Source organism: Oryctolagus cuniculus, chromosome 11 (assembly GCF_051225735.1).
Source record: "Oryctolagus cuniculus isolate XC-2025 breed Fujian yellow rabbit chromosome 11, ASM5122573v1, whole genome shotgun sequence".
Classification (NCBI taxonomy): Eukaryota; Metazoa; Chordata; class Mammalia; order Lagomorpha; family Leporidae; genus Oryctolagus; species Oryctolagus cuniculus.
The window spans coordinates 13,008,127-13,030,982 of NC_142877.1; the positions used below are offsets into that span (position 1 = coordinate 13,008,127).

Genomic DNA, 22,856 nt, shown 5'->3' on the forward strand with positions numbered 1-22,856 from the left:
AGGAGACTCACGTAGACCTGAGCAGTAGATGCCGGCCGTATTGCCCTGATTTGTGATTTACCTGCCCCGGTGATGGAGGTGGAGGGGGGATGGGGGTGGAGGGAAGATGGTGTGGGAGACAGAGGGAGGCAGGGTGCAGTCCTGCCTGAGGTCTTGTGGAATTCAGACTTTTACTCTCAGAGGACGGGGTGCGCAACTCAGATTGTTTTAATCTCCCTCTTTTTTTTTGGTTCCATGAACCCCTTTGGCAGTTTGTTGAGTCTTAAGGGCCTTCCTAGAATCATGTCTGTAAATACCTAAATACAACACATAGGGTTTCCAACAAGCCCCACCCCTGCAAATGCAGTGCCCCAAATTACACTTATACCCTCGTGCACTGCCTCGTTAACACAGCAGGTGCCAAGGACGAGTAGTGGGCCTCATGACACCCAGGTTTCTGAGCAGTGAGAGGTTTGGCAGAGAGGGGGCGGGAGCTGGTGGGAGCCGGGCGGCCGCAGGAGAGGGGGCTGGCGGCATCAGGGCGAGATGGCAGAGTCTTAATGCCCCGACAACTTTCTGAAATTGGTACCATCGAGGGTTTAAGACCAGGGAGAGACAATGGCGGCTCGGGCTGTCCTCAGAGCCGGGAGCACTTGCAGTTGGTTCCCTAACACACACCAAGCCCAGCTTTGCTCAGATCTACAATAAGCCTGGGTTGCCAGTCCCCCCTTCAGCCGCTCTGGGTCTCAGCTTCCTGTCTGGGAGACAGCGGAGTTGGGGGGGTTCCTTGGGGCTGGCAAGCTGCGTTCAGAGGCCCTGTGGGGCTCAGGGCTCTGCACCCACTCGGGACGCCCCCTGTTCCTCAGGCTCATCCTGGGGATGATGGTGACCACCTCGTTCCTGTCCATGTGGCTGAGCAACACGGCCTCCACCGCCATGATGCTGCCGATCGCCAACGCCATCCTCAAAAGCCTCTTTGGCAACAGGGAGGCTCAGAAGGACCCCGGCCGGGAGAGTGACGAGAACACAGGTGCGTGGAGGGGGGCTGGGGGAGGCTGGAGGGGCTGGGACCGGCTCAGCTGCTGTGGGGGATCGGGTGAGGACGGCCAAGGATGTGGGGGACGGCCAAGGGGATGGCACCTGTTGAGCACCTGCTATGTGCCAGGTATCTTAATAGTAATAGTCAAATCATGTTACCTGTTACCTTGGCTTTTAGCAGTCTGCCTTGATTGAGCGCTTATGTGCAAGCCAGGAGTCCACCAGTTTACAAGTGTGTCTTTTAACTCTCACAATAGCCCTGTGAAGTAGGGACTATTCCAAGCATTTGAAAAGATGTGTAAGATCCCTAATTCCCAGAGAGATACCAGTTGAAACACTGAGACTGGCGAAAGAAGTCCTGGAGGAGTGGGGCCACGAGAACGCACACACTGGCAGCGGGTCTGCCCTTCTAAAGGGAACCCGGCAGGATTCCGGTCCGCACGAACTCCAGGACCCAGTGCTGCTCCCAGTGCAGATGTCAGAGGCTTCCTCAGACAGGCCCACGGGCGGCGGTCACAGCAAGTCTCAGTAGCGCAGGGGCCGGGGCCACGGGGCCTCCCCGGCTGGCACCGTGTAGGTAGGTGGGCTGGAGGCACGCCATGGAGCACCATGCTGTTCTTAAGAGAGTCAGTGACCCACGTGGTTCTGCAGATGGGCTCCGTCCAGCAGGGCTGGGGAGAGGTCCAGAGCGAGCTGGACAGCGCAGTACCAAGGGAACTGAATGCAGTGGCTCCTCACACCCACGGGCTTTGCGTTCACGGAGTCAACCAGCTGTGGACGGGAAACACCTGGAAGCAACTGGGTCTGTACTGAACACGCGCAGGCTTTTTTTCTTTGTAGTGATTTCCTAACCGATAGTGTGGCGACTCTTTATGTGGCATTTCAGCTGAGTTAGGCACTGTAAGTAAGAGACGATTGATGCGTACAGGAGGATGTGTGCAGCTTATATGCTATTTAAAAACCATGCTATTTTAAAAACAGATCTTCTTTATTTAAAAGACAGAATTACAGAGAGAGAGGGAGAGGCAGAGAGAGAGAGAGAGAGAGCGAGGGAGCGAGCGCACTTCCATCTGCTGGTTCACTCCCCAAATGGCTGTAACAGCCAGCACTGGGTTGGGCCAAAGCCAGGAGCCAGGAGCTTCCTCTAGGTCTCCCACGTGGGTGCAGGGTCCAAGCACTTGGCCATCCTCCACTGCCTTCCCAGGTGCATAGCAGGGAGCTGAATCAGAAGTGCAGCAGCCAGGACACAAACCGGTGTCCATATTGGATGCCAGCACTGCAGGTGGCAGCTTTACTGGCTAGACCACAACTCCAAGCCTGCCATGCCATTTTATATAAGAGACTTGAACAATCCTAGATCCAAAATTCCAAACAGCAAACCATTTTGCAAGAACATAAACAATCAAAAAGCTACACACGAAACGTCAAAATGGCTGCTCCAGGAGGAGCGGGAGTAGGAAGTGGGAGCTCCCTCTGTGGGACTAAAACAAACAGATAGACAAAGGGCCTGGGAGGGTCAAGTTCTTAGCAAAGCATCGCGCAGGTAGCTGCTGGCTCTTAGATGACTCTGTAAGGGTGCAGAGAGGGGCAGGGGCTTCCGGATAGCACACAGCAGGCGAACGGCCGGGCCTGACTCTGGAGCCAGGCTCTGGAGCCTGCAATCGCAGCTGTGTCAGGGAGGCCTCCTTTAGCTGCCCGCAGCAAGTGCTTGGCCACAAAGGGTTTCAAGGAAAGGGGCTTATTTTCCCCAGATGTGACGAAGCCAGAGGAAGGCAGTCCCAGGACCAATTCAGAGCACAGTGGTAGGACTCCAGGCAGCTCCGGGATTTCTTTGGCCTCCTCGTGTTTGCAAAGAGGCTGCCACGTCACATCTGCTGTAAAATGGCTTACTTTGGGTTTATGTTAGTATGTCTTAAAAGGAAGCTTTAGGCCGGCGCCGCGGCTCAATGGGCTAATCCTCTGCCTGCGGCGCTGGCACCCCGGGTTCTAGTCCCGGTGTGGGTGCCAGATTCTGTCTCGGTTGCCCCTCTTCCAGTCCAGCTCTCTGCTGTGGCCAGGGAGTGCAGTGGAGGATGGCCCAAGTGCTTGGGCCCTGCACCCCATGGGAGACCAGGAGGAAGCACCTGGCTCCCGGCTTCGGATCAGAGCGGTGCGCCAGCCTCAGTGGCCACTGGAGGGTGAACCAATGGTAAAGGAAGACCTTTGTCTCTGTCTCTCTCTCTCACTGTCCACTCTGCCTGTCAAAAATAAAAAAAAAAAGAAGCTTTAAGTCAGTACGTATGTGGGCATGTGTTGCTAGTTTAGCCTTAGCAAAAGTCTTTTAGTGATCCAACCCCGCATCTGCCTATGTGGCTGTGCAGACAGAAGGGCAGCTTTCCCATCTTGCCTTGCAGTTGGCTGCGGTCAGGTGACTATGTTTGACCAATGGGGTTGGAGTGGAAACAGTGTGGGCAACTCTGGCTTCTGCACTTCCTATTGGGTGGAGTGCAGGGTGAGGGCAGGAGCCGAGGAAGCCACCTCGGACCCAAAGCTGAAGCCGCATCTTGAGAGACAGAAGGTAGATCCAGGAGTTCTGCATCGTGTGCCACCAGCGAACAACCACGCATCACCCACAAAACGGCGGATGTTGTAGCTAGTCATGTTTTAAAATCTGCATCCAAATAAACATGTATCCATTAAAACGGAAGTGTTGGGGCCGGCGCTGTGGTGTGGCAGGTGAGGCCGCTGCCTGCAGTGCCAGCATCCCACATGAGCGCTGGCTCCAGTCCCGGCTGCTCCACTCCTGACCCAGCTCTCTGCTGTGGCCTAGGAAAGCAGTAGAAATGGCTCAAGTCCTTGGGCCCCTGCACCCGAGTCAGGGACCTGGCTTCGGATCGGCGCAGCTCCAGCCATTGCAGCCGATTAGGAAGTGCACTAGTGGATGGATGACCTCTCTCTCTCTCTGTCTCTCTCTGCATCTCCTTCTCTCTCTGTGTATCTCTGACTTTAAAATAAAAAACAAACAACCATAAGCGTTGGTCCCCTGCCACATAAGTCAGCCTCACTCACTGCCAGCAGCATGCGGATTTTCCCATCATGCACTTGGGGTCCTGCTTATTTTGTTTCTGCACAGCCCTGAAAGCTAGAAGTGATTCTCAGCACCCACAGATGCAGCTCGGAGAAGGGAAAGTGTGCGTCCAGGATCTCACTGCTGATAATCAGCAGAGCCAGGGTCTGGGCTGGGGCTGAGTCCTCCACGTGGAAGGGGGGGTGCTCTATAGCAGGGGCCGGCAGTCTCGCCCTGTCACTGTTTCAGGCTTGCAGCCTCACCGTTGCAATCCCTCGGCCCCGCCCTGGGAGACAGCAGGGTGCCGATGGGTGGGGCTGTGTGCCAGTAGCACTTTAGGATGGGTGCTGAAATTGAAATTGCACGTGACTTTCACATCACAACCCGTGAGTGGTATTCTATCGATCACGCAAATGCAAGACCACTCTGAGTTGGCAGGCTCTCCGAAACCAAGCAGTGGGCCGGACACAGCTCATGTACCGTCGGGCACCCGCCTGCTCTACGGCGTCAGCCACGTTGGCTTTTGAACTGTTTCCTCCAAGTCTTGGGGCTCCAAGCAAGCAGCTGGGACTCTATCCTACCCCTGTATCAACCGCACTGTATCTGTGCAGTGCACTGGGGTTCTAAGTTACATGGAGGGCTGCTTGCGGAGCACTTTATGCCAGGACTCTCCCGAAGGTCCCGAATGAGACGAGCTGGCCTTGACTTCACTTTGAGGTGGGGAGATTGGCAGTTAGTGTCTTCCATTCGGGCAGGTTGACTTCAGAGCCCGTGTACTCACTGTCCACTGTTCTATCTCATGCAAAAGATCAGTTTTTTTTTTTTTTTTTTTTTTTTTTTTTGGACAGGCAGAGTGGACAGTGAGAGAGAGAGACAGAGAGAAAGGTCTTCCTTTGCCGTTGGCTCACCCTCCAATGGCCGCCACGGCCAGCGCGCTGCAGCCGGCGCACCGCGCTGATCCGATGGCAGGAGCCAGGAGCCAGGTGCTTTTCCTGGTCTCCCATGGGGTGCAGGGCCCAAGCACTTGGGCCATCCTCCACTGCACTCCCTGGCCACAGCAGAGAGCTGGCCTGGAAGAGGGGCAAGCGGGACAGAATCCGGCGCCCCAACCGGGACTAGAACCCGGTGTGCCGGCGCCGCTAGGCGGAGGATTAGCCGAGTGAGCTGCAGCACCGGCCAAAAGATCAGTTTTTTCAACATGGCCAAGCAAATGCTTGAAAGCCAAGTCCTGGCCAGCGCCGCGGCTCACTAGGCTAATCCTCCACCTAGCGGCGCCGGCACACCGGGTTCTAGTCCCGGTTGGGGCGCCGGATTCTGTCCCACTTGCCCCTCTTCCAGGCCAGCTCTCTGCTGTGGCCAGGGAGTGCAGTGGAGGATGGCCCAGGTGCTTGGGCCCTGCACCCCATGGGAGACCAGGATAAGCACCTGGCTCCTGCCTTCGGATCAGCACGGTGCGCCGGCCGCAGCATGCCGGCCATGGCGGCCATTAGAGGGTAAACCAATGGCAAAAGGAAGACCTTTCTCTCTGTCTCTCTCTCTCACTGTCCACTCTGCCTGTCTAAAAACAAAATTAAAAAAAAAAAAAGAAAAAGAAAAGAAAGCCAAGTCCCTTGTAGAGATGAGAAACGAGAGACCCAGGAAAGGGGGGGGGGATTTGCCCGAGGGGCGGTGGTGTGGCTGAATCCACTCTTTCTCCTCCACGCTGTGGGTGGCAGACTCCTGCTTCCAGGGGCTGAGGATCAGAGAGCAGGGACTGGTTAATGATCAGCCTCCTAAAGCAGCGCTGATTCCAGTGTGAGGAGGGCTGTCCCCTTTCCCCTAGTTCCTGTGCTTTGCCCAGGTGGCCGGCGTGGAAGTCGTGTTTATGGGCCGGGAAAGGGCCGAGGAGGCTCCCAGGGGCTTCAGGGTCTGCAAGGACATCTGTGGCAGCCAGGGCAGCAATGGTCACACGAGCCTTCATTTCCGGGGGACCGCCCGCCGTATGCCAGCCTCAGGGCTCAATTTGTCACGCACCTCCACTCGTGCACCCTCCTTATCTGCACTAAGGTGACGATCCCTATTTGACAGACTGAAGAGACAGAGGTTCAGAGAGGCAGATGATTTGCCCAGACTAACACGCTGCGTGAGCTGCGTCGTCCAGAATCCGGGCTTGTGAGCACTGTGCCATGGGGCCTGGACAGATGGGAGCTGGGGCAGGGTGGGCTCATTGGACAAGACCCCAGAGGGCCTCTGCTCTGTCCAGTTCCCTTACCTGTCTGGGGGTGTGGCCTGTGCAGCATCCCCCCAACAAGAGCCCTGCAGACAGGCGTGGCTACCACTGCATTTACAGGGAAGGAAACTGAGGCAGGCGGTAGTGATTTGCCCAATGCCCCTCAGCCAGAAAGAGGCTCACCTCGCCTTGGAGTCTGTGTTCTTTCCTCTCCTTTTGGCTGCCCAAAGGTGGCCAATGTGCCACCCATGTCTTTCCTGATGAGATGGCCAAGATGCCCCCGCCCACCAGGCAGCCTCTTAGGTTGGCTTAAGTGCTGCCCACTGCCCCCTGCTCTTCATCCTGGTGCTGCCGCCGGCCTGCTGAGAGTCCTTCCCCACCTGTGCAGTAGGACAGAGGCTCCCAGCACATTGTTCTGGTGTTTCCATAAGGCACGCTCAGCGTGTAGTAGTTGTTCAATAAACGCGTGGAACTAATGCACAGACAAGAGAAGCCTCACTGTGCTCAGACACAAACTGGGGGTAACAGGCCTCACCCCAGGTGGCTGTGGGCACGGAATGAAGTCATGGTGTTAGCCTGCCTGACTTGGCCACTCGGGACCCTCCCTGCGGCTCTCTGTGCAGAATCTGACATGAGGGCCTTCCATGTGCCAAACCCACCCTAGGTAGGAGCCCAGTTCCACCACGACCCAAAGTCCCCTGGATCCCAATCATGACGCGCTGTTCTGGGCCTCAGTTTCCCTAGATACAAGGAGGAGGGCAGCGAACCTTGCCTGGCCCTCCCGTGCTGCCCCCTCCCTCAGCACTTGCGGACCCCCCTCTGTAAGCACCCAGCTCCCAGCTGACCAGGGATTTGGGGGCCCAGGACAGTCCCGTGGGAGACTGTGGCCCATGCTGTGTCTGCATGGGGCCTCCTGGGCCACCGAGTGGACCTGGGGGAATGGCTACAAGTGCTCACCCCACGGTCTTCCTATCTTCTTATTTCCAATTTCGTCTTCCTTCTCTTTGTCATCACGAGAGCCACCTCGTGCCTGCTCTGAAATCCTCTCCCGTGACTGATGTGCACGGAGGGGAAGCGGGGCCCTCGTGGTCCTCCCGCCAAAGCGCACGCCGCTGTCAGTCCCGGCACGCCTCAGCCTCCGCCCTGGCTACAGCACGGCAGCCTTGTTGCCAGGCTCTTGGCTCGGCTCAGATGCCAGCCCCGAGTGGGAGGTCCTGCAAGGGAGTGGGAGAAGCCCGGGGGGACCAGGGAAAACGTGGGTGCACATGCCCCCAGTCCCCACCCCGGGCCTGGGCAGCCGCTGGGGACCTGAGCCCCAGCTGTGACTTCAGGCCTGTGCTGCAGGACGTTTCAGATAGGGGCGCCCTCGCGCATGGCAGAACCAGGAAACAGACTCTCAGCGGGGCCCCGGGCACTCCAGGGCCTGATGCTGTGTGTGGCCGTGGGCAGGGCCCCGGGAGGGCAGGTACAGAGTGCGCTGGCCACGGCGGGGGCTGGGGGCACTGGGTCGGAGCTCCCCTGCCTGGCCGTCCCCTGCAGAGTGACTTTGCTCCTACCCCCGTCAGCGTCTGGTTAACATCCCCCACTGCCCGCTTCACTGCCCTGCACTTGGCCCCGTGCCTCCCACCACCTTTGTTACCCGCAGCCCGGGGGAGCTGACTTGATGCGCACCCTTCAGACCCCCACTGGGGGTCAACAGGGGAGATTGAGGCACTGTAAGGGATCGCCAGTGGCCCTGGGGTCCTGTTCTCTCCTAATATGCACAGGGGAGGAACAGCCTTGGGCAGGGCGAAGTGGGGGTTGGCAGGGAAGGGGCCTAGGCTGGGGGCCCGACCACCACGGTGAAGGGGAACCCTGGTAGAAAGGGAAACTCACAGGGTTCTTTTTCCTGACAGAGGTCCTTTAGGAGGACCGGGCCCTCTGGCTGAGGCCCAGGAGCAGACCCCAGACACTCCCCTGATGCCCCAGTCAGAGGGGGTGGCAGAGAACCCACGAGCGGATGCACGCTCGCAGGTGGTCATCTGGGGGATGGGGCCTGAGGAAGCCACGCCGCATTCAGGTTTACTGCCATCGGCCACCTGAGGCTGCCCTGGGGCTGGACCCAGAAGCAGCGGTCACCCTGTCAGCAAGCAAGGGCCGCTCGGTGTTTGGTGGCAGAGTGACCTTGCACTTGGCCGAGCCTGTGAGATGGCCTTGCTTTGTCCGGTTTTCCCACAGCCACAGAGTGACCCTCCCTGGGTGGGTGTCCTGATGGATGGCGGAGGCCCACCAGGAGGGCCACCCAGCCTGGCCATGCGCGTCACTCCAGCCAAGGCATCAGGGGCCACCTTGGAGCTCTCTGTGAGGGTCGCCAGCCTTCCTGACCCCCTGCTCCTGCTGGACCCCCTGTGAAGATCTTTGCCTTGGGGGTTGGTGCACCAGGGCCACCTGATCACCCAGCTCTCCGCTCTGGTGCCCTGTGTGAGCTAAGGATACATTGTCAATATTTGTAAATAGATCAAAAGAACTCTTTTGTGCCACATCAAAGTCAGATGTCAGCGTCCAAAGATAACAGTGTGGCCACCCTCGGTGGCTTTCCTGCACAATGGCAGAGCTGTGTGGATGCAACTGAGACCCTTGGGCTCCCAAAGCCTCAACGCTTTGCTCTCTGGCTCTTACACAGCGGGTTTGCTGCTCCCTGCCTAAGTTAACTCTTCCATTCCCGAGTGAATTCTTCCCGAGGAGAGTCATTCCTTCCATGTTAGGATTTAAAGAACGGGGCCTCTATGCCCAGCCCCTCGGCTGGAGCCCTATTGGCACTTTGGATGGGGATGGCTCTTTGTCGGTTGTAGGGTGTTCAGCCGCATCCTGGTCTCTAGCCAGCAGGTGCCAGCAGCAGCGCCAGCTTCCCTCTTGGTAATAACCAGGGACATTGTCTGCGGACATTGCTCCTTGCCTCCCGGGGACAGCACCGGCCTCTGTTGGAAGCCACTGACCCAAGGGCCCCGAGTACGTGATGGAGCTGTAATGGGAACACAGGCCGCCGAGCAGCCACACAGACAGCCTCGGCCCTTCAAAGTGGTTCCGGCTGGAGGGACTTCGAGTTCATCCCTTTTCTCTTATCCCCCAAACATTGTCAGAGGCCCCTGGGAAGCAGAGGGGCAACTCCAAAACGAAAGTCAGGTCGTCACCTGACCCCCTCCGGCACAAACACTGCCTGACTCTGACTGGCTCAAAGGAGAAGCCCAAGTCCTCACTGTGAGCCCAGAGACCCCTGCGCGGTCCACTCCCCAGACCCCTATGCGGTCCACTCCCCTTCCTGCCACCCCTACCCCATCGCCATCTCTGTCACACACCTCCTCTCACTCTCTTCCTCCCTCCAGCCCTGCTGGCCTTCTGCATCCCTAGCACCAGGCACACGCCCACCTCAGGGCCCTTGCACCTGCTCTTCACGGCCCCAGGTACCTGCCTGGTCTCCCCTTTGCCTTCTTTGGGTGCCTGTTCAACGGGGGACTTTGCTGAAGAGTGTCTCACCCTAGAATGACTGTGCCCTCCCTGCTTTCTGGTTCTCCACATCAACCCTCCCCTGGTAGACCCCAGCTACCACGACCTGTCCCCTCGACCAGACAGGGACTTCCCAGGACGTGGGGGCCGTGTCCTAGCACTCAGTGCCAGGCACACTGGAAGTGTCTCGGAAAGATTTGCTGACGGGCAGATGCTGGCCAGGTTCGTGGGCCGAGAGCACAGTACCAGAGCGGCACCAGGCTCTTATCTCAGAAGAGGACCTGAAACATAACCACCTCCCATGCTTGCTCAGTGTCTCTGCGACCCCTGCCCCAGCCTGGGCAGCCGCCCTCGCATTCCCCGGAACACATCAGCCCACCTGCTCCCCTGCAGCTTGGCCCTCTCTTTCCTCACTTCGCCCCGTTTTGCTCCCTCCGTAACATCCGTGGCTGCCTGAAATGTTCTTGTTTTCTAGAACATAACCTCCGTGGGAGAGGGGCCCTTGTTCTATGTTGTGCACTTAGTACCCTGAGCTCATAGTTCACAGCTCATAGTAGGTGCTTGATACATAGCGTTTGGGTGAGCGGTGGGTGATTGGGGTCACCCACCCATTGCTGACCCGTTACCATCCGTAGCTGGCCTTTCCCAAGTCACCCTTTGGTGATGGCTGCTCAGGCAAGCCCAGGCTGAGTTATGGCCTGTGGAGCTGCCGTGGCTAACGCCCTGCCCTCTGGTGCCATCTGCAGAGATGGGTGGTGGGACAGCAGGGTGCAATGGTGAGGGCCTGCCTGCCTTCTTTCCCCCTTCCCTCTTCCCTTCCCTCCCCTCCCCGCCTCTCCCCTCCCTCCCTCTCTTTCTCCATTCTCCCCTCCCCCTTCCTTCCTCTTCCTCTTCCTCTCGCTGCTTTAATCGGTGAACGGCGCAGGCTCCTGGGCAGCGAGGAGACGCGTACTTGGTGGACGACGTGAGAATAGGACGCTGCTGTCCCACTCGCGACACTGCACTAAAGACCTCGTGTTTGCCTCCTAGCTGCGGCGCGGAGGAACGGCCTGCACACTGTGCCCACGGAGATGCAATTTCTCGCCAGCACAGAAGAGTAAGTTCCCAGGGACACTCCCAGAGGAGCCTGTGCTGGACGCAAGGGGACGGCGAATGAGAATCCAGTGCTGCCAGCCGTCCCCTCCCATCCCCAGGTCCTCCCGAGCAGCCCAGTGCCTGTCTCCACTGTCCTTGCCCGTGGCTTCGGTGTGGACTTGGATGGCCTCTTTCTATAAAGGCAGCTGTGGGTAGGGGAGGTGCGCACACTCAGCCCCTAGGAGCTGGGGAGCTCCTGAAGGGAGGGGCTATGGAGAGCAGGAGAGTGTGGGTCACATGGTCACTGAGCAGGAGGGACAGGCGAGGGTCATGTGTGTCCTGTGCAGGCGTAGTGGCCCTTCCCATCCACATGGCATAGAATGTGGTCCACACACAGCACACTCAGCCATGCGTATCCTGCTCATCAGGGTAGCAAAGTCAAGGGCGTGAAGTTGGGAGTCACACAAACCTGACTTGGGACGGTGGCTTTGCCACTTCCTGTGTGACTTGGATGAACCCCTGGCCACTCTGAGCCTCTGTTGGTCCTCACTCACCAGCCGGACACGGTCTAGGAGCCCAGCGGATGGGGTTGTTTCGGAATCTTCCCTGACAGTATTGATGCAGCAATTTGCCCAGGCCCAAGGTGCTAAGGCTATGTTATTGCCATTTGGTGGTGATTTTTTTTAAATCTTTTTTTAAGATTTCTTAGTTTATTTTGAAAGAGTTACAGAGAGAGAAGGATAGAGAGAGAAAGCAGATCTTCCATCCGCTGGTTTACGCTCCCTGTGGCCACAATGGCTGGGGCTGGGCCAGGCCAAAGCCAGGAACCGGGAGCTTCATCCAGGTCTCCCACATGGGTGCAGGAGCCCAAGCACTTGGGTCATCTTCTGCTGCTTTTCCCAACCCAAGGAGCTGGGTCAGAAGTGGAGCAGCCGGGACTAGAACCAGAGTCCATATGGGATGCTGGCATCACAGGCAATGACTTTACCTGCTACTCCACAACATGGGCACAAACTTTTTTTTTTTTTTTTTTTTTTTTTTTTGACAGGCAGAGTGGACAGTGAGAGAGAGAGACAGAGAGAAAGGTCTTCCTTTGCCGTTGGTTCACCCTCCAATGGCTGCCGCGGCTGGCGCGCTGTGGCCGGCGCACCGCGCTGATCCCATGGCAGGAGCCAGGTGCTTCTCCTGATCTCCCATGGGGTGCAGGGCCCAAGGACTTGGGCCATCCTCCACTGCACTCCCTGGCCACAGCAGAGAGCTGGCCTGGAAGAGGGGCAAGCGGGACAGAATCCGGCGCCCCGACAGGGACTAGAACCCAGTATGCCGGTGCCACAAGGCGGAGGATTAGCCTAGTGAGCCGCGGCGCCGGCTGCACAAACTTTGTTTTTTAAAAATATTTATTTAGGAGCCAGTGCTGTGGCACAGAAGGTTAAGAGTCTGCCTGCGGTGCTGGAATCCCATGTGGGCACTGGTTCAAGTTCTGGCCACTCCACTTCTGATCCATCTCTCTTTATGGCCTGGGAAAGCCAGTAGAAGTTGGGGCAAGTGCTTGGGCCCTGTACCCATGTGGGAGACCTGAAAGAAGCTCCAGGCTCCTGGCTTTGGCTTGGCCCACCTGTGGCCATTATGGCCATTTGGACACTGAACCAGTGGATGGAAGATTTATCTCTCTCTCCTTTCTCTCCCTCCCTCCCTCCCTCCTCCCCTCCCTCTCTCTCCCCCCTCCTTCCTCCCTGTATCTCTGCCTTTCAAATAAATAAATCTTTAAAAATTTGTATTTGTTTATTATTTGAAAGGCACAGTGATAGAGATAGGGAGAGGCAGACAAAAAGAGAACTCTTCCATCCACTCATTCACTCCTCAAATACTTACCATGTCCAGAGCTGGGCCAGGCCAAAAAAGCCAAGAGCCAGGAACTCCATCCGGGTCTCCCATGTGGGTGGCAGGGGCCCAAGCATTTGGGCCAACCTCTGCTGCCTTTCCAGGCCATTAGCAGGGAGCTGGATTGGAAGCAAAGCAGCGGGACTCGAACCGGCACTCAGGTGGGATGCTGGCATTGCAGCAGCGTCTTTACCCGGCTGCGCTGCAACCCTGGCCCTGGAGCTTTGACTCTGGATGAGGCGAGAGCAGCTGGAGGGTGTCCGCAGAGGAGGGGCATGATCTCAGGTCTGTTCCCTTCCACGGCCTGTGTTTCTTCTTGGAAGTGTGCAGGGGCTCCGAGCCCGACTGAGACGTGGGCTCTGTGCCTGGCCCCGCCCGGAGCGTGTGTGCCGCCTGGGCGTGCATCCCATACCCTCGCCGTGCAGAGCTGATGCTGGGTCTGTTGGAAAACCCAGGCCCCACCCTCTGGGAGTCCACATCCCTTGGATGCAAACCCCTCCCCCTCTCTGGGCCCCGGTTTCTCCCCCTGGATGAAGAAGGGGTTACACTGGCCAGACATGGGCTCTGTCTCCTCTCTGGTCCTCCATCTGAGGCTCAGGCTGGTTGCGGTCCCCAGGTCTGAGGGAGGCCACAGTTCCTGCTGGGGTCTCTCACCCTGGAGAAGTCAGACTGTGCCACTGGGTTCTGGACTTTGACTTATGGTCACGCTGGAAACCAAGTCCTCGGACCCCAGAATGTGTCCCCGTGCCCTCTGGGGAACAAGTCCTTTATGCCGTAATTCAGGCCAGGGGCTATTTGAGTGACCTCTCATTCTTCAAGAAAAAAATGTTTTTTTATTTAAAACATAAGTTAGGGGCTGGCATTGTGGCATAGTGGGTAAGGCTGCTGCCTGCACCACCAGCATCCCATATGGGAGCCATTTCAAGTCTCTGCTGTCCATTTCCGATCCAGCTCTCCCAGATAACGGCCTGGGAAAGCAGCAGAAGATGGTCCAAGTATCTGGGCCCCTGCCACTCACGTGGGGGACCTGGGTGAGGCTCCTGGCTCCTGGCTTCAGCCTGGCCCAGTGCCGGCCATTGCAGCCATCTGGGGCGTGAACCAGTGGATGGAAGATTCTCTCTCTGTAACTCTGACTTGCAAAATAAATAAATAAGTTCTCTAAAAATTTAAAATATGGTCTTGCTGCATAGGAGCTGTTCTTTTTGAAATTTCTAATTTCTTTTCCAGATTTACTGAGGTGTAATTGATGAGAAAACATTGGATATATTTGAAGGTGTTCGCAGGGTGTTTGAGATCCATGTGCCCTGTGAGATGATGGGGCAGTCAAGCTAACTGAGAAACTCGCGACATCACAGAGGGCTACTCTAGTTTTACTTGCGTGTAAGCGTTTCTCATAGCACCATCAAAAAGTGCCCTTAAACAAAAAGGCTGTTCCCAGCCTCTCACTTCCAGAGAGATTAGAGCAGTTAAGGGAAAACCATTCTCGACTGTTTCCCCACGTCTCCCAGAAGTCACAAATGCATTTTTGAAAATAAGCAATTGGTAGCGCCACGTGTGCGGTTCTGTAAGCTGCTCCGCCTGGGGAAGTGTGTTGTTGGTCTTTTCAATGTAGCTGTTCGTGTCAGTGTCCTCTTTTAATTATACAGTGAGCACCCTGCATCTCGTCCTTTCCCAAACCCTATTACCCCACGAGGAAAACAGCCCAGAACATGCAAATAAGGAGGAAAGAGGGGGGGAAATCCGTAACTGCATCCCAGAGAAGAGCACCAAACGACTTGGTGCAGATGGCGGGAGACTTTCGTACCGCCCGTGTGTCCATGAAATCGTCCACATGAGGACGTGGCATAGGTGAACTTCCAACAGCAAAAGCCTAAATAGTTACCTGCTTGCTCACTCTACTTTGTATGAGGGACATCTCTCATCTTAATAACCACCTATCTAAATCATCATTTAAAAATATTATTTATCGGGCCAGTGCTGTGGTATAGCGGGTAAAGCCACTGCCTGCAGTGCCGACATCCCAAATGGGTGCTGGTTCTAGTCCCGGCTGCTCCACTTCCAATCCAGCTCTCTGCTATGGCCTGGGAAAGCAGTAGAAGATAGCCCAAGTCCTTGGGATCCTGCACCCATGTGGGAGACCCAGAAAGAGGCTCTTGGCTTTGGATGGGCACAGCTCCGGCCGTGGCAGCCATCTGGGGAGCGAACCAGCGGATGGAAGACCTCTCTCTCCCTCTCTGCCTCTGCCTCTCTGTAACTCTGCCTTTCAATAAATAAATAAATCTTTTCTAAAAATTAAAAAATGTTATTATTTTGAAAGGCAGAGAGAGAGAGAGAGAGATCCATCTCCCTTCCGCTGGTTCACTCCCCAATGTCTGCAACAGTCAGACCTGAGAGTTAGGAGCCAGGAACTCGGTCTGGGCCTCCCGTGTGGGTGGCAGGGACTCAGCCTTCGGAGGCGTCACTGCTTCCTCCCAGGGCCTGCGCGAGCTACAGTGTGGAGCCACGCTGCGCCGCAGGCATCCCAAGCAATGGCTTCATCATCGTGCCAAGTGCCTGCCCCCAGACCATTGTTTTCAGGCTTCATTGCTGTCCCAGCCAGCAAGGCCTTCCTGAGCCCATCTGCTTTCGGTGGGCGTCTCGATTGTATTCCATTCAGTGCCTGTTTGACGCCAGAGAGGCCTCCCAGGCACCCGCCCCCGGAGCACTGTCTGCTGATCTCTCTGGGATTCACCTCGGCAGAATATCGGAGCTGAAGGATGGCACCGTTTAGGGTTGCTGGTCGCTCTGCCAAACTGCCTTCCAGAAAGCCCCCCCCGCCCCGCCGCCGCCGCCTCCCCTGCCCCGTGCTTGCCTGTTTCTCCGTGGGGCCAGGCCAGGAGCTCAACCCGGGTCTCAGGGGCTTCTCTCTGGGTTTGTTTCAAGCAAAGAGCGGCCCGAGGAGGCAGAGGCTCCCCCCGAGCTGCCGGCCGACTCCAAGCGGGAGGAGGAGTACCGCAGGAACATCTGGAAGGGCTTCCTCATCTGCATCCCCTACTCGGCCAGCATCGGCGGCACCACCACCCTCACGGGCACCGCCCCCAACCTCATCCTGCTCGGCCAGCTCAAGAGGTAAAGCCAGGGTCCTCGCCGCCGGCTTCCCCGCCGCCCCCAGGGCCCCTCAGCTTCCTCCTCCCCTCACTCCCTCAGCATCTGGGGCACGAGCCCCGGGTGTCTCCCTGGGGACACGGGAGGCACAGCACCCAGCAAGCACCCTGCCCTTCAGAAATCTCTAGGCTGATGGGGAGGGCGCACCATAGATGCCAAAGAACGTCTGTGGGACATCAGTTCCTAAACGAGTTTACTCCGATTATAAAATGATGGGGAGAAATTCGGGACACTCGGAAAATATAGGGAGAAAATGCCTTCAGTTCCACCACTAACGTTCTTCTGGGCCTCCTCCTGGTCTTTTCTATGTCCATCAAACGTGTAAATATTTCACCTTATTGTCATCATACTGCTTAGAGTTTTATAGTCTGACTTTGGCACTGACATGTTGCAGAAAACATAATTTTTAATGACTATAGATTCTCCTCTTTTGGGTAAGTCGGGGGCTCACTAAATTATTTCCATTTGAAGATTATTATTCCTCTGTTGTGAGGAATGTCACTGACCACATATCTGATGTTGTAATATTTTTAAAACAGCTATTCTAATTTGCTAGTTGTCTAGTACAGAGGCATACTTCTGTACTGTAGAAAGGACAAAGAAGGCAGTAAATGTCTCTCAGAATCTCACGAGACACTTTATGAATGTTTTCGCTCGTTTGCCTGCTTCTGGCGCAATAACTGCTACTACGTTTGCTTTAGTTACTTCTTTGGAATGTCTGTGCGTGGCTTTGCCCACGCTTTCTTAGACATTATTTTGTAACTCACTTTCCCCCGCTGCAGTCCAGCACACACATTCCCCACCGGATTCCAGCTGAGGTTTTGTGAAGGTGCATTTCCCGTGGTGGGGGGTCTGGGTAGAAGGGCGTGTGTATCCCTAGTGCTCGATGCGTGTTCACCAAATCCTCCACTATGCAAGATCACTCTGGCGGGCAAGCGCCAGGGGTCTGCTCGTTTGCCCGCACCTGCGCCAGCATCGAGCCTTGTCGCTCGTCGTCCTCTGAGGCTTGCTGGTGTCTTAACAAAACTGAGATCAAACTCTGCGTGGCAAAGAGCGACCCCACGGCTGTGCCTGCTGCTCACCCACAGCTTCCCGTGCCTACGAGGCTACACTGAGCCGAAGGCAGGGGTTGCGGCTTGAACACGTGTCTTGTTTGGCTCCCACATGCGTGCAAAACATTTCAGTGCATTGTCAACACTTAAGAATTCCATAATTGCAAGTGAAAACTCAGACCTGGGCTTACTGGGCCTGCACTCATGAGTGGTGACCAGTGGGGAGCCAGTGGCGGCTGACCCCAGGTCCATTCACCATCACCCAACCTGGCCTGCTTCCCTCCGGGGCCTGTGTTGCCCCCAGGGGGCGCTGTAGAGCATCACGCCCGCTGTCACACACCCCCAGCTCAGCATCTAGCATCCCCCAGGGGAGAGCACAGGTTACAACTGTTGCCAGACTCTGGCTCCCCTTTGATTCATGCTGCTGGTGCCCCTGCCGCTGACCCCATCCCTAGATGAACGCGGCTGACCCAGCCTCCCCCACTCCAGTTTCTTCCCACAGTGCGACGTGGTGAATTTCGGCTCCTGGTTCATTTTCGCCTTTCCTCTTGTGGTGCTGTTCCTGCTTCTGGGCTGGCTCTGGATCTCCTTCCTGTACGGGGGGATGAGCTTGAGGTACCACTCGCGTTCTCCTTGGGAGGTGGGGGCGGGGGAGGGAGCAGAAAACCGTGAACTTCAGAGTCGGTCTCCCCGGTGCCGGCTCCCAGGCATCCTTGCTCACTGGTGAGTGGCTTCCCTCAGTCCCACTCTCCTCCCGGGAGCTCAGGGGCTGCTGGTCACCCTTTCGCGTCCTGTTCTGCCCGCCACACCCTGGCCCTCAGTCAGTGTCCCTGACACTCATCCTTAGGAGTAGCGTTGGTCTTTACGGCAGCCACTCCGGCCCAGAGGTCTGGGCAGGGCCACGTTTCTGGTTTCCCAGGGCCCCAGCCAGCAGGTGATCCGGGGTGGCCTGAGGACCAGATGGTAGCCGACCCTCATGACCAGGAAGTTTTAGCGGGGGGGGGGGGGGGGGGGCAGGGAAGAGCTAATGTCTCTCCGACAGCCCCAGATGAGCCTTAATTTTCTGAATAATCTGAGAAGTACAGAGCCAGACAGGTGGAGAGAGAGAGAAAGAGAGAGAGGCTCTTCCATCTACCAGTTTGCTCCCCAAATGCCTGCACTGGCCAGGGCTAGGCCAGGTCAAAGCCAGGAGCCTGGAATTCAATCCAGGTCTCCCATGTGGGCAGTAGGAACCGACGGCTTGAGCCATCACCTGCGGCCTCCAGGCTCTGCATTAGCAGGAAGCTGGAGTCAGGAGCTGGGAATTGAACCCACGTCCTCTGAGAGAGGATGCAGGTGTTTCAGTCTCGGGGGTAGATGCCAGCCCCCATGTGATCTTGCTGATTGAGGACAGAATTTAGCTCTGGCCAGACTAAAGGCCGAATGAGGGCAGGCAGGTAAAGCTTCGGGACTGGGGCTGAAATAGCAGGCCTTTGTCTCATCTACCTGCTCTGCACTTGCGGCCACAAAGGAAGCAGTGGAGGAGACGATGCTGGCAGAGGGAGACCTAGGGAGAGTGTTTCTGCTGGGTGACAGGCGGTCTCAGGCCAGGAGCCCGTCTTCACTCAGCCGTATCCACAGGCACCTGCTGCGTGCACGTCCTTGCACGTGGGCTCCTCTGGGGATGTGGGGGTGGGGGTGAGGGCTGACCGTGAGCAGCTGACACCCAGGAATCGCCAGCCACGTGGTGCTGGACAGGAAGAGGAGAGTGCAGGGGGCAGTGTGTCCGGGGAGTCAGGAACACCTTCTGGGGAACTGACTTTTGAACTGGGTCACGCATGAGTTGACTCAACTCAGCACGGGGAGGAGGGAGAGGGGAGTGAGGACGGGCACTCCAGGGGGACAGAGCCGCAGGTTCTCAAGGCCAAGGCCCTGGGGCCAGAGGCAGCAGGGGGTGTTCTGGAACTGAGAGGAGGTACAGCGACTGGGTGAGGGGCTTGATGAGGCCAGGGAAGGAGACAGAGGCTTTCTACTGGGGATTATTCTGCTCTAGCCTCCACACCTACGCACACCTGACAACGGTTGGAGCCGTTTTGTTTGTCCCAGCTAAGGAAGTGCTATAGGTGTCTAGCGAGCCGCGACCAGGGGTGCCAGTGAGCATCCCACAACACCCGGGGCACCTGCGGCACCGGCCTCTGGCAGAATTCTTCTTAAAAAAAAGTTTCTGTAGGTGAAGTTATCATTTTTTCTCATCTGGCTTCCGAAATGTCCTTTACGGTTCTGAAACATTTTCCTAGTATAGGAGTTAGTTTACAAACCACATATTGTCTTCTAGTGCTTCTGTATATTTGGGTTTCATCCTCAGGTGAGGTATGGATGCGACCTCAGCCCCTGGTCCAGGTGGCCACCCAACTGTCCTAGCACCATTGGTCAACACCCAGCGCTTTAAAGTTTTCCCAGAGTCCGATTCACCTGCCTCAAGTGGCCTGAGTTTTTGGTGTCAGGTGGGACAGCGGTCGCCATCCCAGGATCCCGTTTACCCCTATTTTTCTTCTAAGAGTTTTGTGGCTTAGCTCCTGTGTGCAGGCCTTCAACAGATTTGGAATGAAATTTTGTGTGCAGGATGAGGCAGGAGTCTGTGACGGATCCCATTTCTATCGTAAGAGATCAACCAGGCTGCAGAGGGGAGAATGCAGTGAGAAAGGAGCCGGGCAGGGGACTGGCCCTCGGCCTGCTGGGCCGCCCAGATCAGGGAGGACAGGCTCGGCCAGCAGGTGAGAAGCTGGTCCCACCCGCAGCGGCCACCCCACCCTGCCTGTTCTCTTTCAGGAGCTGGAGGAAGAAGAAGTCTGATATAAGAGCTGATGCAGAAGACAAGGCTCGGGCTGTGATTCGGGAAGAATTCCAGAACCTGGGGCCGATCAAGTGCGTGGGGGTCCTGGGGGCAGGGAGAGAGCTACCTGCTGGCCTGGCCTGGGACCCACAGAGGTTCATTCCCTGGGGAATTTCAAGACCAATGGCCCAAGGGCCTGGAGATGGCGGCTGGGTGGGGGCTGATACGATTGGCCTGTTTCTTGCCTGGGTGCTGGGGTGGTCGCTCTGAGGAGCCTAAAGCCCCTGGAGGTGTGTGCCCGAGGCGGAGACCTGCCACCACCTCCCCACCCACGGCAGCCTTTCCCTCCTGGTTCCCCGGGGTCTCTGCCACCATCGCCAGTGGCTGTCAGGAGCTCATTTAACATGTTTCCCAGGTGGCGGAAAGACCCGGCTTCAGCAGGCCTGGGTTCAAGTTCTGGCTCTGCCACAACTTCCTCTGTGGCCTTGGGCAAGACGCTGATGCTCTGTGGGCCCCTGCTCAGTGTGAGATGGGCAGGGCCTCCACCACCTGAGTGCTCCCACCTCCGCCACCTGCTGTCCCTGTCTGCCCCCTCAGTGCCTCTGTCCCACCTCTGCCACCTGCTGTCCATGTCTGCCCCTCAGTCTGTCTGCCCCTCCTCTGCCACCTGCTGTCCCTGTCTGCCCCTCAGTGCCTCTGTCCCACCTCCGCCACCTGCTGTCCCTGTCTGCCCCTCTCAGTGCCTCTGTCCCACCTCCACCACCTGCTGTCCCTGTCTGCCCCTCAGTGCCTCTGTCCCACCTCTGCCACCTGCTGTCCCTGTCTGCCCCTCTCAGTGCCTCTGTCCCACCTCCACCACCTGCTGTCCCTGTCTGCCCCTCAGTGCCTCTGTCCCACCTCTGCCACCTGCTGTCCCTGTCTGCCCCTCTCAGTGCCTCTGTCCCACCTCCACCACCTGCTGTCCCTGTCTGCCCCTCAGTGCCTCTGTCCCACCTCTGCCACCTGCTGTCCCTGTCTGCCCCTCTCAGTGCCTCTGTCCCACCTCCACCACCTGCTGTCCCTGTCTGCCCCTCAGTGCCTCTGTCCCACCTCTGCCACCTGCTGTCCCTGTCTGCCCCTCAGTGCCTCTGTCCCACCTCCGCCACCTGCTGTCCCTGTCTGTCCCCGTGTGTGTATGTGGCTCCCTCCGTGTAACTGTGCCTGTCTCCCTGCCTTCCTATTGTCGGTCTGTTCCCCTGTCTTTCTGCTTTTCCGTCTCTCTTTGTTTCTTGTTTTCTGTCTCCCGGTTTTCCACAGGCCCCTGAGAGAGCCCTGGTAGTTATGATTTGGTTTGTGGAAGGGGATGGCTTGGTGCCCAGGAAGGGCCCTGGGGGAGGGGGGTCCCAGGCTGTGAGTCACTCCCTCGCACACCCCCACCCTCACGCTGGAGGCTCGCTGGGCACTGACCGACTGACCTGGTTCAGTTTCCCGGAGGCGGGGCCTGGGCCCCACCACGCCCAGGAGCACCTGCCCGAGCCCTGCCCAGGCCGCGTCTGCTCACCTACTCCCCTGCATCCGTGCCACAGGTTTGCCGAGCAGGCCGTGTTCACACTGTTCTGCATGTTCGCCATCCTGCTGTTCTCCCGGGACCCGAAGTTCATCCCAGGCTGGGCCAGCTTCTTCACCCCCGGGTGAGACTCGGGGGGACGGGGGCCTGCGGAAGACTCGGCTCCAGCCCTTGGCTGCTGGGGGGCGGGGAGGTATTGAGAACGAGTGGGTGGGCAACTACGTCAAATTCTGCTGTTGTGGCTGGAGCAAGATTTGATGGGGGCTGTGTCTGCTGGATTTGGGCCGATCCCAGATTTCCCCGCGCACCATCCAAGAGAAACACGGCGTGGGCCACGCGTGTATTTAGGAATGTCGTGGTTGCCAGGTGATGTGGTTTAGTGGGTCAAGCCATCACTTGGGACACCCACATCCCAAACGGGAGTGCCGGTTCCAGTCCCAGCTCCTCTGTTTGCACCCGCGTCCTGTCAGTGCGTCCTGGGAGGCAGCCAATGATGGCTCAAGTGCTTCGGTCCCCCTGACCCACATGGGAGACCCTGATGGAGCTCCGGGCTCCTGGCTTCAGTCTGGCCCAGTCCTGGCTCTGTCGTAGGCCTTTTAATTATACCTCAATAAAATGCACACGTATCAGCTAGAAAGAATCACATCAAAACACCAAGTTTTTAACATGTAACAAAAGATTGGAAAATACACTGCTATGGGGCTGATGCCATGGCTCACTTGGCTAATCTTCCACCTGCTGCGCCGGCATCCCGTATGGGCGCCGGGTTATAGTCCTGGCTGCTCCTCTTCCAGTCCAGCTCTCTGCTGTGGCCCAGGAAGGCAGTGGAGGATGGCCCAAGTGCTTGAGCCCTTGCACCCACATGGGAGACTGGGAAGAAGCTCCTGGCTCCTGGCTTCGGATCAGCACAGCGCCAGCTGTAGTGGCCATTTGGGGAATGAACCAACGGAAGGAAGGCCTTTCTCTCTGTCTCTCTCTCACTGTCTGTAACTCTACCTGTCAAATAAATAAAAAAAATAAAAAAAAAAAAAAGAAAATACACTGCTATGGTCATAGACAACTTGCTATTTCTGGTTCCATTCCTTTCAAACCCTGCACTGTGTTCTGTAGAATGGGCGCCCCACAGTATTTAACCAGTTCCTTGTTGGAATTGCCCCATGAGGAGGTATCCCACAGCGCAAATAAAACTGCCTTTTAAAGAACTTACGAGGTGTCTAGGTTGTAGTTCTATGTCAGGCCAGAAAGACTGATGTTATCTTCTATCTTTATTTTTTTTAAGGCAGACACAGGGTGCTTCATAATATGAATGGGACAGAATTCAATGAACCTCGTCCCTAGAACAAGTCCCGCCCACCCCCTCTGCCTTTTTTTTTTTTTTTTAACCCTTGCTGTTAAGGCACGTTCCTGCACATAGTCTGTGAACAAGAGCTGCTGGTTTCCTGAGGGCGCACTCCTAGAGGCAGAGTAGCCAGACCAAGGATGTCCAAGGGAGTTCTGAAACCCGGCGCTGGGTGCTGTGAGCCCAGCGCCGCTCCGGCTCGGTCCCCGTTTTCCATGAGGGCGTTACCTGTCCTTCCTGGTCTTTTCTCCAA

The 22,856-nt window shown here is 57.0% G+C and overlaps 1 protein-coding gene across 2 annotated transcripts in view; it reads left to right on the forward strand.

Moving 5' to 3' along the window:
- The window catches only part of SLC13A3 (solute carrier family 13 member 3), a 55,570-nt gene that overhangs the window by 17,397 nt on the left and 15,317 nt on the right, over window positions 1–22,856 (forward strand). For both annotated transcript variants that reach the window (XM_002721218.6, XM_051844967.3), the window contains exons 3-8: window positions 846–1,009; window positions 10,785–10,851; window positions 15,633–15,818; window positions 17,396–17,521; window positions 19,715–19,810; window positions 21,284–21,388. In XM_002721218.6, the coding sequence (XP_002721264.1) occupies window positions 846–1,009; window positions 10,785–10,851; window positions 15,633–15,818; window positions 17,396–17,521; window positions 19,715–19,810; window positions 21,284–21,388 (744 nt within the window). The remainder of the gene's footprint in view (window positions 1–845; window positions 1,010–10,784; window positions 10,852–15,632; window positions 15,819–17,395; window positions 17,522–19,714; window positions 19,811–21,283; window positions 21,389–22,856) is intronic.